At 35.9% G+C, this 16,860-nt stretch overlaps 2 protein-coding genes across 2 annotated transcripts in view; one reads left to right on the forward strand and one right to left on the reverse strand.

Moving 5' to 3' along the window:
* The first annotated feature begins 1,657 nt into the window (after positions 1 to 1,657).
* LOC106101572 (ELAV-like protein 1) lies at positions 1,658 to 3,441 on the forward strand. The gene has a single exon (XM_013280840.1). It carries the CDS (start codon positions 1,959 to 1,961, stop codon positions 3,084 to 3,086), a length of 1,128 nt encoding a protein of 375 aa, XP_013136294.1. The 5' UTR covers positions 1,658 to 1,958; the 3' UTR covers positions 3,087 to 3,441.
* A 5,754-nt stretch (positions 3,442 to 9,195) lies between these two features.
* The window catches only part of LOC106101441 (mitogen-activated protein kinase kinase kinase 11-like), a 40,482-nt gene continuing 32,817 nt past the window's right edge, over positions 9,196 to 16,860 (reverse strand). The window contains exons 7-11 of the mRNA XM_013280678.1: positions 16,093 to 16,307; positions 12,979 to 13,126; positions 12,688 to 12,823; positions 12,478 to 12,601; positions 9,196 to 12,393 (exon numbers count right to left, since the gene is read on the reverse strand). Coding sequence (XP_013136132.1) covers positions 11,494 to 12,393; positions 12,478 to 12,601; positions 12,688 to 12,823; positions 12,979 to 13,126; positions 16,093 to 16,307 — 1,523 coding nt within the window. The 3' untranslated portion in view covers positions 9,196 to 11,493. The remainder of the gene's footprint in view (positions 12,394 to 12,477; positions 12,602 to 12,687; positions 12,824 to 12,978; positions 13,127 to 16,092; positions 16,308 to 16,860) is intronic.

Consider the following 16,860-nt stretch of genomic DNA (forward strand, 5'->3'; position numbering starts at 1 on the left):
AAACGAGGTTTAGGCTAAGCGCCATCGGCGCTCGGCCACCTCAAGCCCGGTGAATCTGTAAATGCCTCTTCAAGGCAAACAGTGGCCATTCAGTCACAAAAAAGGCACCGACCAGTATGACGTGAGTAAGTAAATAATTAATTATAAAATGTCTCACGAAAGTTTAAATAATTTAAACATATTTTTTTGCAGTTATTCCTATATGTTGAGATATAACCTCATTTATTGACATGTATTAGTTAAATTAAACATTGTTAGTTATAAAAAAAAATGTTCTCCAAAGATCTATTTATTGTTTTCAAGTACAATAACTAAATAAATACATTTCAATTTAAAAACTTTTTTATTTCACTACCATTACCTTAACTTAATTACAACTATATAAAACTATTTTACTTAAAACTTCTAATCTTCTTTCGTTCCTTGTACAAGCTCTCATGTTGAACTGAAAACAAGATATACAAATTGTAAAAACAGTGTGATAAGCGTACAGGACACCTAATTTTAGTCAACTTTCCCTTCCCACATTTTTGTCTTATAGATGTTTTGACAGAAGCACATGCCTCTTTCTGTGCATATAGTTCTCATTCCGTCCCTCTCCCCTTGCTAAATAAATAACTTACTATATGGGTCAAAACGTAAAAGTTCTAGCTTATCCCCCAGCCTTTCCCTTTTGGCGGTGAATTTATGTCCTGACACCATACTCTCCATTAATACCATGATAAATCTGAAACAATGCATAAATATCATCATCCTCCTCCTTATCCTATTCCCATAGGGTTAGCGCAGAAAGCATAAATATAAAAATCAAATAAATAGACAGAGATGGTCTTAGCATATTACACCACAGAAGGTCATCAGCCTTGCAAGTTCTGACAAATCTTAACTTTAACTCATTCTTATTTAAACATCACCTTATTCAAGTTGTTAGAGGAATAGACAAATTAACTGAGGACGGTTATAGAATATTGACTTCACAAGTGTGGTACTTACTGTAGTAAGCACCACTTATTATCTAAAAATATAATTAGTGCAAAAAAAACTAGTTAACATCATAACTTATAAAATACTCACTTGCTTTTTGTTTTCTTTAATAAAACGTTGGTTAGGAACATTGTTCAAGACTATAGTACTCCAATCCAAAAACCTTCTGCGTCCAAAGTTTTAGGTGAATATGGGCTATTGATTTTTTTTATTTACATATACATTTAACGTTTATTTATTTATTACATAAAATCGTACCACATTCACATTTTTCAATAAAAAATCATGTCAAAATGAAATGTCAAAAAGTGAAGTCTATCACAACGAAACATACTTTTTTGGCTATTATTTTATGCTCTTTGGTGTATGATGATTATTTTTGACAAAATACTTTTTAGTTTAACTATAACTTTTCATTTTATCCCTATCCAATTTTAAAGATTTGTTTACTATTTGTTTTGCTCGTTATAGTATTTTATTGTTTGTAGTAATTAAATTAAATTATTATGTTTTGTTTTTGTTCATGTCTTTTTACCAAAGATAACAAAGATTTTTTCAAATGACAGGCCACTTCCACTGCCACGTTCAGGAAAAAAACATTAAAATGCTGTTTGGTTAATATTTCAAAACGATAACGATATAAACAATTCCTTTTTTTATAAAATAATTGAATCTTAGTGTGAAGGTGGTGATTTTGAGGAAAATTAAAGCAATCTGTACTGTAAAGTTTTATAGTCTGTCTACCAATAATTGATAATTCTGGTAAAATGGTAACATTTCCAAAACAAACTTGTTCATGTCGTGTGATGATGAACCTGTGAACCGGCGTAACTGTTGGCATTTTCGTACATTTAGATTTTTTGTGTTGGTTCTTTGTTCCTTTTTCACATTGCAAATGAATTAATTAATTTCTATCTGTGTGAGTTTTATTAGAGTTTTGTTTTACGTAGTGTAGTTTGAACGATAAAAGAACAATGTTAACGAACGACATGAATATGGAGAATGGCGGCGGCGACGCTAATCCCAATGTGTCAGCGACCAAACTCATGGTCAATTATATACCAGAGCTAATGACTCGCGATATGATGTACGCATTGTTTTCCGCAATGGGCAAGATCGAAAGTTGTAAGTTGATCGCCAACAGAGGTTACGGTTTCGTCGAGTATGAAAAACACGAGGATGCAGAGAAGGCGCGGGCAGCTTTTAACGGATTGCTCATGCAAGGAAAAACTTTAAAAGTTTCCTTCGCGCTACTTAATCCGGAAAATAAGGTCAGCCATAAACCAGACATGGAATCGAATCTCTACATAAGCAATTTACCCCCTGACATGACAGTTGAACGACTCAACAGCCTATTCTGCCAGTTTGGACATATAACCACGAGTCGAGTATCGCAGGGGATCGGTTTTGTTTGCTTCGAGAGCCGGCAGCAGGCTGAGGACGCGATACAGCACATGAACGGGCAGGCGCCCTTCCCCGGCGCGGGCAACATGCTCGTCAAGTTCGCCAACAAGCCAAACAATAACAAAAATGGACCGCGGTCTATACAGAGAGTAGTAAGCACCTCGACAATTGCATACAACGGCGCAGCTGTGTTCAACGGCTCGACGCCTGCCTTCAACGGCACCAATCTAAGCGCGGCGTTCGGTGCGCGGCCTGGTGGCTTTGGGCCCGCCTACCCGCAGGCGTCGCCGCCACCGCTGCTGCCGTCACCGGGCAAGGCGCTACCCTTCATCAACAAGGGCCAGCAGCGCTTCAACCCGATGGCGGCGACGAACCACTCGCCGCTGCCGCTACTGGGCGCGCCAGCGAGCCCCGTGCCCCTGCTGGGCGCGGCCGGCCCCCATCAGACCACAGTGTACGTATACAACATCGGTGAGGACACGGAGGAGCTGGCGCTGTGGCAGCTGTTCGGCCCATACGGCGCCATCGACTCTATTAAGGTTATCAAAGACCCCGAGACTAAGAAAAACAAAGGTTTCGCGTTCATAAACATGCGCGAGTACGACGAGGCCGCCATGGCCATTCAGACGCTGAACGGGTTCACGCTCAATGGGCAGGTTCTCTCGGTTAGCTTTAAGACGCAGAAGAGGAGCACCTAGGGCCGCGCCCCGCCTGCTCGCTCAGGCCACGTGACTATTTCATTCCAATCTCAAAATATTTTTGTAGTCGAGACGAGATCCTCTACGTGCATTTCAGATTAGTCGCATAAGTATTTTTGTAAGATTTTAACTAGTTTTTTACTCGCGAGAGCGCGACATGACTATCTGTGAGTTGAGTTGCTTAACAGTATCGTATATATGTGTATCCCTATATCTTATGATATGGTATTATATTATTGTACTATGTATGGGCCTGTCTCACCGACACTCCCCCTCCTCCAGGTATTTTATTTTGTGTAAAACGAACCATTGTATGTTTTTTTTTATCTTTAATAAACTTCATGTTTAAATAGAATTTATTGTATATTTCTCTATTTTTGTTTCTATATACTCATCCCCTGTCCTCTCCCTATTTACTTTATAGTATACGTAATAAATAATTATCCATAATACATAAATATAATTATTTGTGGCAGTAGCTTGTACATATGATATGTAGTGTATGCGCCGGTCCGCCGGCCGCGTGGGCTCGCTTCAGTGTTGCATGTCGTGTGTAGAGAGCACTTTACTTTTTGTTTGTGTCAGCTCGGCTCGTGTGTTGCCGTCGACGTATTTTCGTCTACTGTTTATTAATTATCGTATGATTGGCGGCGGCGGGCCGGGGCAGCGGGTGACGCGACGGACTAGTCTCGTAAGGCTTCTCTGAGCCGCAGGGGGGTGCTACCCGGACCCTAGCTAATTAGAAATCGTCGCCGTCACTGTGTGTGGCCGCTAAATCGATTTACGCAATAATCGGAACGAATCGACTAGGACACTCCCATACATTGACAATGCGAAGACCTGAACCTATAGACTTCCTTCGCCAAGAACGATCGAAGCAGGGAAAGTAGAAAGTGAGTATAGCGCTTCGTGGTGCTGACAGTACAATAGAAATAATCATTTTTACACACTCGTTGAAGATTCATAACTAAGTATTGAATAATGTAAACAATTTCGCGTCGCGGCTCGCGGCTTATCGTGTCGCACTATACGTGCACGTCGGCAGCGGACGATGTTAAAAATTTTATGGCGTTATTTTCCTGCGATAAAAACGAACGAATAGGTTTGCGCGTCGAAAACGTTAGCTGTTGGAGTGCATTCAGTTACCACCCGACACCCGGCGGGTGGAGCCAACCTGTTGATGACTAACAGCAACATTTTGTCGATAACACCGACCCAGAGATAATCTATTCATAAAATAATCCAATTCTGATAATTTGCAATATCTAATATCGTCTAAAATCCATGTTAAAGCTCTTTAAAAGAATGTACAAATGAAACTAAACGCAAAGAGTAGCAAAAAACGTTGGCAAAACTAATTTGCCGGGTAAAGGTTCCACAATTAGGTTTCTACGTACATGAGTCATCGGTAGACACGAGCAAAGCCGCGGGTGTTCGCTACCTACGACCGTCGTCGCTGGCGATCGATAACTCCGACCTAACCATTCGACTCGCGCTCGCCAAAACAAAACCTTCTAGAGTTCAAACTCCATCTGCCCTCTTTCAAGGGCACAGTCTATAAATGTGTAGAGATATTTATGTTGGCGGCGACCTTTTGTGCGTCCTTTTGCGTAGGGGCGGCGCGCCACGAGATTTATCTTATAGACGGACAGCGATTAGAATTATTTACAATGATATCTTCAGTAAACAAGATTATCGTAAGTGTAGCCATCCATTGATTATAGTTATGAATCGGTAAAGATTAAACTTTTTAGTTACAGTACATATTCGTGGAATCTTATCATTTACTTATCAAAAAAATAATCAGAAACAGATCTGCATTAAATGATGAATGTAAAGTGAAATAAGCAAAATGTGGAAAAAACATTACGATGTCAACGACAAATTTTTACGGCAATGAACTTGTTTTGAATGACATCTAATAAGCGAATGTTGAGTTTGTTAATAAATTGAGTATGATACGATTAAAGTTGTATCGTAGTGGGGTTTTGCGTAGCCGTGCAGAGGTTGCCGCCGGTCGGCAAGGGCATTCACCGATTTATCAAGTGCATGGAAGTAGTCTTGTATGTACGTATATATATGACAATTGACTTTAGTTTGTAACACGATCGCTGCATTTTTCGCAAACCAAGCACAGATCTTGAAATATTTTGCACGACTGCATTAAAATGAGGAAATGGAATTGTTTATTAAATAAACTAGCTTGCGGTTTGTTGGACAACTACAGTTCGTTATATGCAAATAACAATAAACCCCTTTGTAAAAGTTAGGTTTTTTCAAATTAAATCTTAGATTAAAAGTTAAAACGAATATAATTCTGTCCAAATCAAGTAAAATGACGTCAAACGAAAATTTCTCGTAATATAACAAAGTTGTAAAACAACTTCGCTCGTTTTATGCGAAAATAAAACATCACGCTATGTTAATATTGAAAATTTGCATTAACATTTAAAAACCCTCGTGGGTTCACATTCTAGAACATTCTAGAGTAATGCAAAAAAATACAGAATTTTAAATCCACGTGGCATGTGAACTAAATTGATTTTACCCTCAACACAGTAGGTAGTGACGTTTTTGTTTGCCGTTAGCGACAAAACGATCGTGAAATAAAACGAGGTAAAAACTTGTTTACAAAAGCTGAATTTGTTCCGTAGATTCAGATATCAGTTGTTTAATGGAATGGAGTATATGTGTTATAAAGGCCAAGGCTAATAATTTTATCAGTTAAAAACAGGTAGTGTTAAATAAATTACATATGTTAAGAAAATTGAATTTTAAAACTCCATTATATGAGAAACTACAGTATTGAGTACAAGAAGTTTCTTAGCGGAGTAAATGGTAAACGGTAGCAGGAATCCGAACAACCGTAAACTAAAAAACATTTTGAAGGTTTTCGCAAGCGACGTGTATCGCTCATTACAAAGTAGTATTTGTATCTTTATTTATGCAACATACGTATGTATATTGTATGTGCTTGTTTTTTTGTTATCAGTTATTACGTAGCATGTTATACGTATTCATTTATATAAATATCCCTCATATATTGCATTGTCAGTCTTTTATTTCTATCAAATCGCCTACAATTCAGGCAAATTATATTGTAAAAAAAATCTATATGTAAGATAAGGTTTATCGAGGCGGTTTTTGTTGAACGAGTGCTGCTGTATTTATTTTGTGATTATCGAATAGTCGAAATGAGTTCACGGAAATATGCATTTGATACAAGCAGTTTGTAAACAGTCGTTGTAGAAAGTAATCACATATGAAAATGATCTTATTTAGATAATAAATCCATCAGATGTTGTTGTTATTTTTTGGCACAGTTCCAATTTAGCTCAGGTTCGTTAGCGATTCTAACGTCAAAAATGCTTTTTACTCCATTGTCCTATTTTTGACATGATTGTATATGTAATGAGTAACGCAACGGAAACGTGTTTTTTATAGTTTTCTTCGTGCATTGTAAATGTAGCTTTATTATATAGAAGTTTATGTCTATTATGTAACAAATTTATGATACCTTTTAAATGTATGGTAATCGCATATTTCGAAGGCGCTCCCGACTAGTCAAAGTAAAAATTATTTTAGTAATAAGCCGAAGTAATAGGAGACTAGAGAAAATGTTTTATTGTGATATTTTTGGTGATCCCAGTATGTAGCTGTAAGTTGGTTATGAACCATACATGTTTGTATTGTTGAGCGGCGCAGGGTCTGAGAATGTAACAAGAATACGGCTGAAGTTTGAAGGATATGTTGTCATTAAAAATGATGTCCTGAAGAGACCTTAGTCATAGTGGATGTGTCTGCAACAAAATTGATCGCTATACCCTCTTGTACGTTGTTCGTAAAAGAGACACTTCAGAAAAATAATTTAACTTATTAGGTATTGATGTACATAATAATTATTAAAGATAGCAATTCTGTATACTTAGTTTTAGTTTTGACAATGTTTACAAGCTAATTTTCATGAGAAACCGAGGGATAAATCATAATCATTTTTTTTTCAATATACTTGTCAAAACTTTTATTAAGAATACAGGTTAGAGGTGTCACTAGATATCTCGCATATACAAGGTGTGTCAGGACTACACCCTGTATGTAAATAAGTCTGATTTATCAACTACTGTTAATTTCAATGAAATAAACTTAAAAATAATATGAAAGGCAATGTAATTGAAAGAACATTTTATCATTTCTATTTTAAATACTTCGAACTGAAGGAAATGGAAAAATGAATTATGTAAATAAGTGTTGAGACACGTTGTGTAAGAATATTTTTACACCGCACTAGATTAGTGTTTTGGATTATATCTTGTATTGATTAAATTGTTCTTTTGTAAATTAAAATGGTTTTGTGATTAATTTGCAACGCCCTTTCGCAGAATGTGACACGAAATCTTTGTCATGAAATTTATTGACTACACGTTGGTTTTCCCCGACGCACGCATGCGAGGTAACCGCATGGACAAAAAGATGGGGTGACCATAGTCTGTGACGAAGTGTTAATTGCAGGTCAAAATAACTTTGATGAATTCAATGTTTTAACCTCCCTTCAAGCTAACAAGCTATGAGTTACTTGATACCGGATTTAAAATAAACTAAGATTAAATTTTTTATGATTTTTCAGATGGAAATATCATTAAACACATTTATTTGAGTCTTTTGACTAACTTGAATGGCCTATGCTGGGTTCCAGAAATTTTCATTTTATTTATCATTACCTAGTGTATTCATTAGAGTTGGGTTAAACTAAATTTCAAAGAAAAAACTCAAGTTAGGTTCTTCGAAAACGCATTTCAAGAATTCATCGAACCAAGGACACTAACAAACGGTTAAACATAGCTTGGAAACTGGCCACTAATCACATTAGATATTTTTATTCACATAATTTTTTATTTTAGTTCTAAGATATATAAGAGATATTTCATCACATAACGCTGATTTAGTGGGATTTAAAACCTATCTTAATAATAAAGGAATGAGGGTATAATTAAAAGACTTGGTAAAAAGCTTAATCTAGTTTTTATTTGTCGGTTTAACGTACAGACGTAAGGCATCCTTCCATCTCGTATTGGCACACAGAACCCTTCAGGGTGCAGTCGGCGCTGCCCCGCACACCACATGGAATGTTAGAGGGGCCGATTGCCCCGTACCTGCCTACCTACCGCCGACCGCTACCTCGCTCTACAACCAGCCAGATAAACAATTAAATAAAACATTCAAGACTAGAGTTCTTAAGTAAACACGCCGTGAATCACAAATATGTACAGCGCTCGCAGCGACACCTTTATATAACTGAGGGAAACAATATTTTGTGACTTCTTTAACATAAACGGGAGATTCTTATAATAATTTGGTTGGGATTTGGTTTGTGCTAGAAGACAAAGATTCGAAATAAACTATAGTATTACAGTAAAAAAAAATAACATAGACATTTTAGACATAAGAAATTCACTTGATTCATATAAAAATAATCTCAAATACTGTATAAAATACTGTTGAATTCACGACGATTTAAAAAAAAATATAAATTAACTGTAAAAATAAAAAATAATAAAATCAAAATGGACGCAAATAATTCACTTATTGCACAAAACAAAAAAAAACCCACGAGGAATGTTAGGCGCGATACTGGCCATGCCTGGTCTTTAAATAAAACTACCAAATACGCAATTCCTTTACAAAATCTCATCACTCCAGTAAACACACAGAGGCACTGGTTTTAATATCAAAGCTAATTTCAATTATTCAAACTTTACGATCTATCAATAATTACGCTTTTAGTATAATAAAGCGTTTCGTCTCCTTTTACAATACAAAAATAATTCTCATACAAAGATTCATTTACATATTACAGACAATACATTACCATGTTAAAATCAATGAGGTTTTTAGAATACTATGTTTTACAACCATATTGGCCTACATCGAAGTTAAAACTCGTAATAAACTTTATAATAATGATCTACGAATACAAAATTGGCTTTGGTATTTTACACTTCAAAGCTTAAAGAACTTTATAAAACATTTCATACAAGCTGTTACTCGCGACTTCGTCTGCGTGAAATTAAAAAATAATAAAATGTCCTATGTTACTCACAGATATATTGCCTTTCAGGTGAAAGAATTTTTGAAATCGCCCCAAAAATAAAAATCTTTATAATATTCGTATAGATATAAAATTGTTAGTTATTTAGTATGTCACACGTAAATGAATCTTTGTTCACAATAGGAGACGACATAACTCAATATTTCCAATACATTTCTGACAACAGCAGTATATTAAAAACTGCAGAATTCTCGACTAGTTATCGATTCACCTAAACTATTTCACTGTGGGATATAAAAGCTGCTTACAATATCTACAATAATTTCCTTTTTTTTTCAAAGTAAAAAATATCTAATTTTTTGATCTTTGTACAAAAAGCGTATATCTATATTTCAATATATTATATGATTGTCATTTAAAATATACACACGACACGATTATGTTCATACTAAATCCGCTAAATATCTTAAAAATATATTTGTACTATTTATAATGAAATAAATGCCAGTTTAAATAATCTTAAGCTTTTACATGGCTATTTACATTTGTACAGATATCCCTTTTGTGCCTCCCCCCTCCCCCTCCCACTTGCACCCTGAATATCCAAACAACTAATACTACGACATATTACATTATAATAAACACAGTTGTACAAATAAGAATATTTGTAGGGAATTTCAAAATTTCAATACAAATTATTTTTAAATTTCGTAAAAATTACATTTCATAAGTCACTCGGCCGTGTTTTTAAAATGTCGCTTTTAAACACTTTGAAATTAAAAATATAAGGGAATGTTCAATTACAAATGTATCTTACAATCTTTTCATAATCTAACCTATTGCTGGTCACACAGCCTACAATGGCAACACTAACCAACTCGCGAGAGTATGTTCCAGTTTTATTCACACAAATTATACATCATATATGATCATCTACACTGTATAATACATTATTATACACTGTATATTATTCAGTATACACTGTATAATACATTAGTATACACTGTATATTATTCAGTATACACTGAATAATACATTAGTATACACTGTATATTATTCAGTATACACTGAATAATACATTAGTATACACTGTATATTATTCAGTATACACTGTATAATACATTAGTATACACTGTACATTATTCAGTATACACTGTATAATACATTAGTATACACTGTATATTATTCAGTATACACTGTATAATACATTAGTATACACTGTATATTATTTAGTACACACTGAATATTACTTTAGTATACACTGTATATTAGATTCAGTACTACTTTGGACTCTTATCTAAGGAACTTTTCTCAATATTCTGGTAGTCTACTGGTAAGCACCATTTTGCTGTCGTAATTTACCAAACAAAAGGTTTTTAAATATACATAATTTCTAGCAACTGTAAAAAACTTTTTTTACATTGTAATTAAAAGGAAGTTGAAAAAAGAAGTTGTTTTTACTTAAAAATTTGTTCAAAATGTTCCCGTTTTCTACTATTTTAGTTCCGTGTGATTGAAAATTATGTTAAAACGTACATTAAAATAATTATTGTTAATCTAAAACTTTAAATTGAACACAAAATCTTCGATCTTCACATTAAAAATATTATTTTTTACAAAATATACAGTGCATAACACGAATATGTTAAAATGAACACAATTGCGTTAAAAAGCTCTTACTTTGTCTCTGAACTTCTCACAAGTTAGTACGAATTATTTCAAGAAGCCATACATTTTTAACATTATGTTTTTTAATGTATCGTAAATTTGAATATTGTGATGTAAAGTATTGGTGTTCGTAATTTAAATTAAATGGCGTTTAAAATAAGATGGAATTCGAAAAATAGAGTAAAAGAAGATATAAAAGTATTTAAAATGATTGGAAAGGGGAAAAAACTGCATAGAAACTAACGAAATTCACTCAAAGGAATGTTAACTCTCACAATTGTTTCTTATTAAAATTTTTAAGTACTTTAAATAAATCTGAAGTTGCCAAGTAATACTGGGTCGTACAAAATAACCCAATATACGAATATAGCTGCGAAAATCACGGAGCTTCAAACACTGTAACACTCAATAAATTCGTCCATCACTAGTCCAACTGGAGCTAAGTACAATCAGCTTCATAAACATTTATACATTTACAAAACTTTAAAACTTTACGTTTCAAAAATTCTTCATTACACATATTGGTGTTCTGATTCAAGCATATAGATTAATGTATTCATATATTTGAAACCGAAGCATACGAGTTTAAAATTTCATAAATGTATACATATTTATGAAGCTGACTGTACTTTTGTGATCGTTCCACGCAGTACCCCATCAGACGAGGTAGTCGTGGAACTTCTTGAGCCTTCGCTACGAGCTGCGCGGAGGTCTGCGCTCCCCACCCTCCATAGTCTCTGGGCTGAAGCGCACGCGGGACTGCGAGCCGCTGGAGGCGTCGCGTGCGGATACATACGAGCTATCCGTCTCGCTGGTGAGGCTGTCAGGGGGCGTGGGGTTGGTAGGCGTGCCACCCCCGGAACTACCCCCCGACGCACTACTTTTCTTGTACTTCTTCAAACTGGATCTCAATTTAGTCGGCGCCAGCTCCAGTCCCAAGTTCCCAGGTCTCTCCGGTTCCGTTCTCTCCTGAGATTCCTGTCTATAGTAGTCTCTGGGGAGAGAGTAGTCGCTGGATTTTCTCGGGTACTCAGTCTTAGGTCTGTACTCCTCTCGCCTCTCCTTCTGGTACTTCTCCATCCGGAGCTGGCGGGAGGGGGAGAACTCCTCCGCGTGCGAGTTGGTAGCGGAGGAGTTGGAGGGCGTCCTCCTGTGCGAGGGGAAGGGCGCGGAGGGCCGATAGTCGGTCGGGGGCTCGCGATACTCGAACGAGCACTCGTCGTATCCGTAGTAGGGATGTTTGACGACGTAGTCTGCGGTTCTCTCGTACGAGTATGGTTCGCTCCTGTAGTAGTAGTCTTGCATTCGATCGTGGGAGGGGGAGGGTTGAAAGTTTTCTCTGTAGTTGTGGTAGAGGTCCGCGAGGTGGTCGGAGGTGGAGGAGGTCCTCCGGGGCGAGGGCGTGGGCGGCTGTGTGCCGGTGTAGGCGGTGCCGAGGCCGGAGGTGCCTGTGTAGGCGGTGCCGAGGCCGGATGTGCCGGAGAGCGGAGGTGCGGAGAGTCCGCAGCCGGAGGAGGAGGAGGCGTGCGCGTAGTGTGTCGGGGAGTCGGTGAAGCGCAGCGGCTTCTGCTCCTCCACTTGGAGACTAGACAGCTGAAAATGTTGACAAGAAATCTTAACAATGCAATCATAATCGACGATGTAATTCTACTATTGATACATAGAAGTGTTACTCACAGGGGATCCCGTGATGGCGTTGAGTGGCGCGCGCAGGTGCCGCGTGGGGCCGTGGTATGTGTTGTGCGCGAACCCGTAGCCTTCGTACAGCGACGAAGCCAAGGGTTCAGGTTCTATTTCTGGCCTGAAATTATGTATGAAAACAATTAGCATTAACATATGAGTGAGCGTGTACGTGTACTATTGTGTACCAGTGTGTACTAAGTGTACCTGTGCGGCTGCAGGGTGGGATGCAGCGGGCTGACGTTGGAGACGCGCACGTCGTAGCCGGCCGCGACGCCGCCGAGCAGCGCAGCCATGTTGTACAGTACTAGCTCTATTATACTCGGCTTCTTGTACTTGTAGCCTGCAAACATTAAATTAATCACATCTAACAATAAATATTAAATACAACAAAGCATAATTTACAATCACATAATGTCTAGTTTTTAGCTGTAATATGCAGTTTTCAAATATGTAAGTACATTTCTGAGTAGAAAAAAAATATATAATTTTTCTTACCTTCAGTGCTATATAGCGTAGGCATTGGTATTGTATATCTGGAAGACGTGCTTAAAGGGAACTCTGGGCCCCAGTCGTCGGGACTGAAGTCTGTATAAGGAAGAAAACAACCTTGAATAGAAAACACACGGGCGTTAGTCGCTCTCTGCTTGTGACATCAAAAAGACATACATACATAGACAAAAATATATCAATTATAGTACAAATACAATAACAGCTATAAAGCACCATTCAAATTTCACAATTAAACTCGTTAATACAAATTTCGTACAAATCACAGAAAAGTCAAACATAATTTTATATAAAAAAGAATTTAATATTACAAATTTCACCGCAGCCGAATAGCTGCAAATTACATATTACCAAAATACGTAAAAAAAAAAACAGCTAAGTAATTTTTAAACGTATTTTACATTAAAAAAATTACTTTTATATGCACAAACGCTGTCAACTACACATGCGAAACAGTTCATTCTTTTAAAGCAACGTAAAAAGCAAACACGTGAATAATCTATATACTTACATGTGCTAGTAGCCCGTCATTATTGTTAATAATATTACGTTGATCTTGTTTCCTTCCCCATTAGCCAAAGTGAGGTAAGCAGAATCTATCACATCACTTTTTAATCGTATCCACCCTTCACCACGAGATATCAGTTTTATTTCAATATTTCGATTATTTAAAAGTTACTGGGGTATGTTAGTCGCTAATTGATTAGTAGTCCCATGTTAAAATAACACCAGCATTGATTTTATGGAAAAGGTTTTATTTCGATATATAAAATACTAATTATAATAAAGAACCAGATCACCGAAGAGTTTCGATTATTTTTTCATTATTGTATGTATCGAGTAAATTTCGGGGCGATTCGTCTCGTATGTTATCGATATCGTTTCAACACGACGAACTCCTAACACTCAACTATCCACCACCACGGTCTTTGTTACGCAGAAATGTTACAGCGGAAAAAACATTTGTACTAATTAACACTCAACTGCTATCTAGTATTGAAAATCTACGTGAATTAAAAAAAAATATTTCAGTCAACCAAACTCATAAGAGTATCAAAATTTGTAAAAAAAATATTTTTATGCTACAAGACGTTCAAACTGACAGTTAAACTGTTCAGATTTAACCTCAACTGACAGATAAAATTTTGCCTACACACGCACACAACTGTTCAGTTTCAACTGTCAATAAGCATATGACATAATCACGTAGACTTCCAAAGACATTATTAGAATCATTGTAAACATTTGAAAGCGTGCCATATGATGGAGATAAGCATACACTATCTAATCATAAAGTAAGTACGGACAAATACATACATATAACTTAATTGTACCGTATAGCGTTACTATGAACTGCTAAGCATGCATAGCTCTTAACTTAAAAAGGCTGGAAGCAAACAAATGCTTACAATTTACATAAAAAAAATCAATTCGATACTTAGAAAAAAACGTATTAACAAGAATATCAAACCCGGTGTAATGCTACTGTTATATAAAACCTACATATAGAAAATAGTAGAGCGCTGGTGAGCAACACCGGGCCAGATATATTGTCTATACAATCGATACTTGAAAAAAAAACTAAACAAAGCACACACACACAAATTTCTAACACACATATTGGAGATTACTAGCGCTAATCGAGTTTAAAACTAAATTTTCCTAATGCCTGCCAACTAACGGCAAACGAAAAATTTGTGACGCGAACACTAAGAATATTCTGGAACTATCAAAAAATTTGGAATAAATATACGTAAATAATACTCACAAGGATATGGAAGATTGTCTTGAGAAGTCCCTTTAGTGCAGCAATAAACAAAATGGCGGACATTAGAAAAATAACCTCATGTCAAACAAAATGCTGAACAAAATTCACTAATCGCAATGAAAGATCATTCGAGAAGAAACCTTGATTTTTTTTCTATATTTTTTTTTTCAATTTTAATGGTTTCTTCCTAAATTTCATTGCAAATCGCACAAAATTTGGCAAGATCCTAATTTGTCATCAGTCAATACGTAAATATTTTATTACGTAAGTCTTTTAAAAACATTCTCGCCTAAACTAACCTAGAAAGTCTAAATATCAACTAATTACGACAACACTATAGTGGTAATATAAATGCTGGCCACAATGGAATCAATAACATTTATTTAATCTGTAACTATTGATACAAATGCAAAAATAGAGAACATAAAAAAAATCTATAAAATAAACATAAAAAATACCAAATGAAATACATAATTTATTTAAACTGGCAATAAAACTGTGTACTTTTAAAAAATATTAGGAATATCAATTCTACTTAATTTTCTGCTTAAAAAAAAAATAGAAAAATGTGGCCGAGCACTGGTACAAACTAGAGCTAGATAACCTAAAAATAAGTCTTTTTATTTTTTTTATTAATTGTAATACCTAGTCTCAAATCCATGGAACTTAAAAGCTTATTTACATTCTAAACATAATAACTACGGCAGTCGAAAAAGGTTTAAGAATTTGTGGCGCAAAGAAATTAAAAAAAAAATCCAGATTAAAAATGCGAGTACGAGGAATGTGTTAGTAAAATGATATGTTTTATATGGCAACACATTTGTACATCAGTTCTGGATAACTCAACCAGAGATTCAAAAAAACATATAGAGGGAGCATAGTTGACACTTCACTTGAGATATTTTTCACATGGTCCTTAAAAACACTCTCTATTAATAGATCTTCAAAACCACAATAATATAATTTACTGTATTTAATTATTTTGTGACACTGTTTAAATTATTTTATAATAAAATAAGGAGCTTTTTATAATTTTATAAACTGTTTTATAACATAAAGGACATGAGGTACTTGACTGACATAGTACCATTCAAAGAAGTTACCGGTGAAAAAATATTCTCTGTCCACTCTATATATTTCTTTAATGTCTGCATCTAAAACTTAAAATTTTGAGCCATCAAACTCTTTTAAATCTTCTTGAACAAGAAGATTTTGGAGTTTATTCACATATCATCGTCCGTTAACAACTGCGTCGTCTCCGATGTGAGGGTGCCCGTTAGGAGACTATTTGATCGGATAGTTTTGAAGAAATTTCTTTTGCCATCATGTGTGACTTTCCTTCTACCCTTTTCGACTGCGTCTATATCGTAGACGGTGTCGTAGTGGTGGGGGCTGTCGGGGGAGAAGAAGTGCCAGAGGGATCTGTTGCGGGGCGCGTTCTCGTAGAGGAGGTCGTCGTGGCTGCCGCTGCGCTTCTTGCTGAGCTCGGACTTTGGCGCGCGCACCTGAGACTTTGATTTGCGCGGCTTGCGCTTGCCCTCCTCCCCGCCTATGGATACAAGTCCTAACGACCGTTTCTATCTTTATTTACGTGTTTTTATCTTTATAACTAGTGTATAGTGATGGTCGACTAGCTAATATCTCCTTATGTTAACGCTGTTACAAATGTATATTTGTTTTGTAATTCTTATGGCAATAAAATGGTTATTCATTTATTTATTTTTATTTCCTTGCCATTTTTGTCTATAAAAATATCAAATCATAAACCAACTCGTGTGCGATTTACGCATATTAGGTATACCAGTTTCTAAAGTAGCCTAAAAATGTATGAATAGACATTACATTGCATACATAAATCACTGAAGAATAACTTTATAGGTGTATTAAATTGTGTTTTGGGTAATTTGGTGGCAATTATCAATTTAGACTTTATACAAAACTAGATTCATTTACTAAAAATCAAATACAGATTATAATTAAATTATGATTGTTTGATAATTTTATAATTAGTCTTTAAAACGTATCTTTTAAACTTGGCACAGAATATAGGCAAGGAGTACTGTTTGAACACGGCGCGTAGTCTGCGCCTGTGCGGGGTGTGC

This window comes from Papilio polytes, unplaced genomic scaffold, assembly GCF_000836215.1.
Source record: "Papilio polytes unplaced genomic scaffold, Ppol_1.0 DF823980.1, whole genome shotgun sequence".
Taxonomy (NCBI): Eukaryota; Metazoa; Arthropoda; class Insecta; order Lepidoptera; family Papilionidae; genus Papilio; species Papilio polytes.

Excerpts from the sequence above, each read along its gene's own strand:
- LOC106101572 (XM_013280840.1), top strand. The coding sequence starts at position 1,959 with ATGTTAACGAACGACATGAATATGGAGAATGGCGGCGGCGACGCTAAT.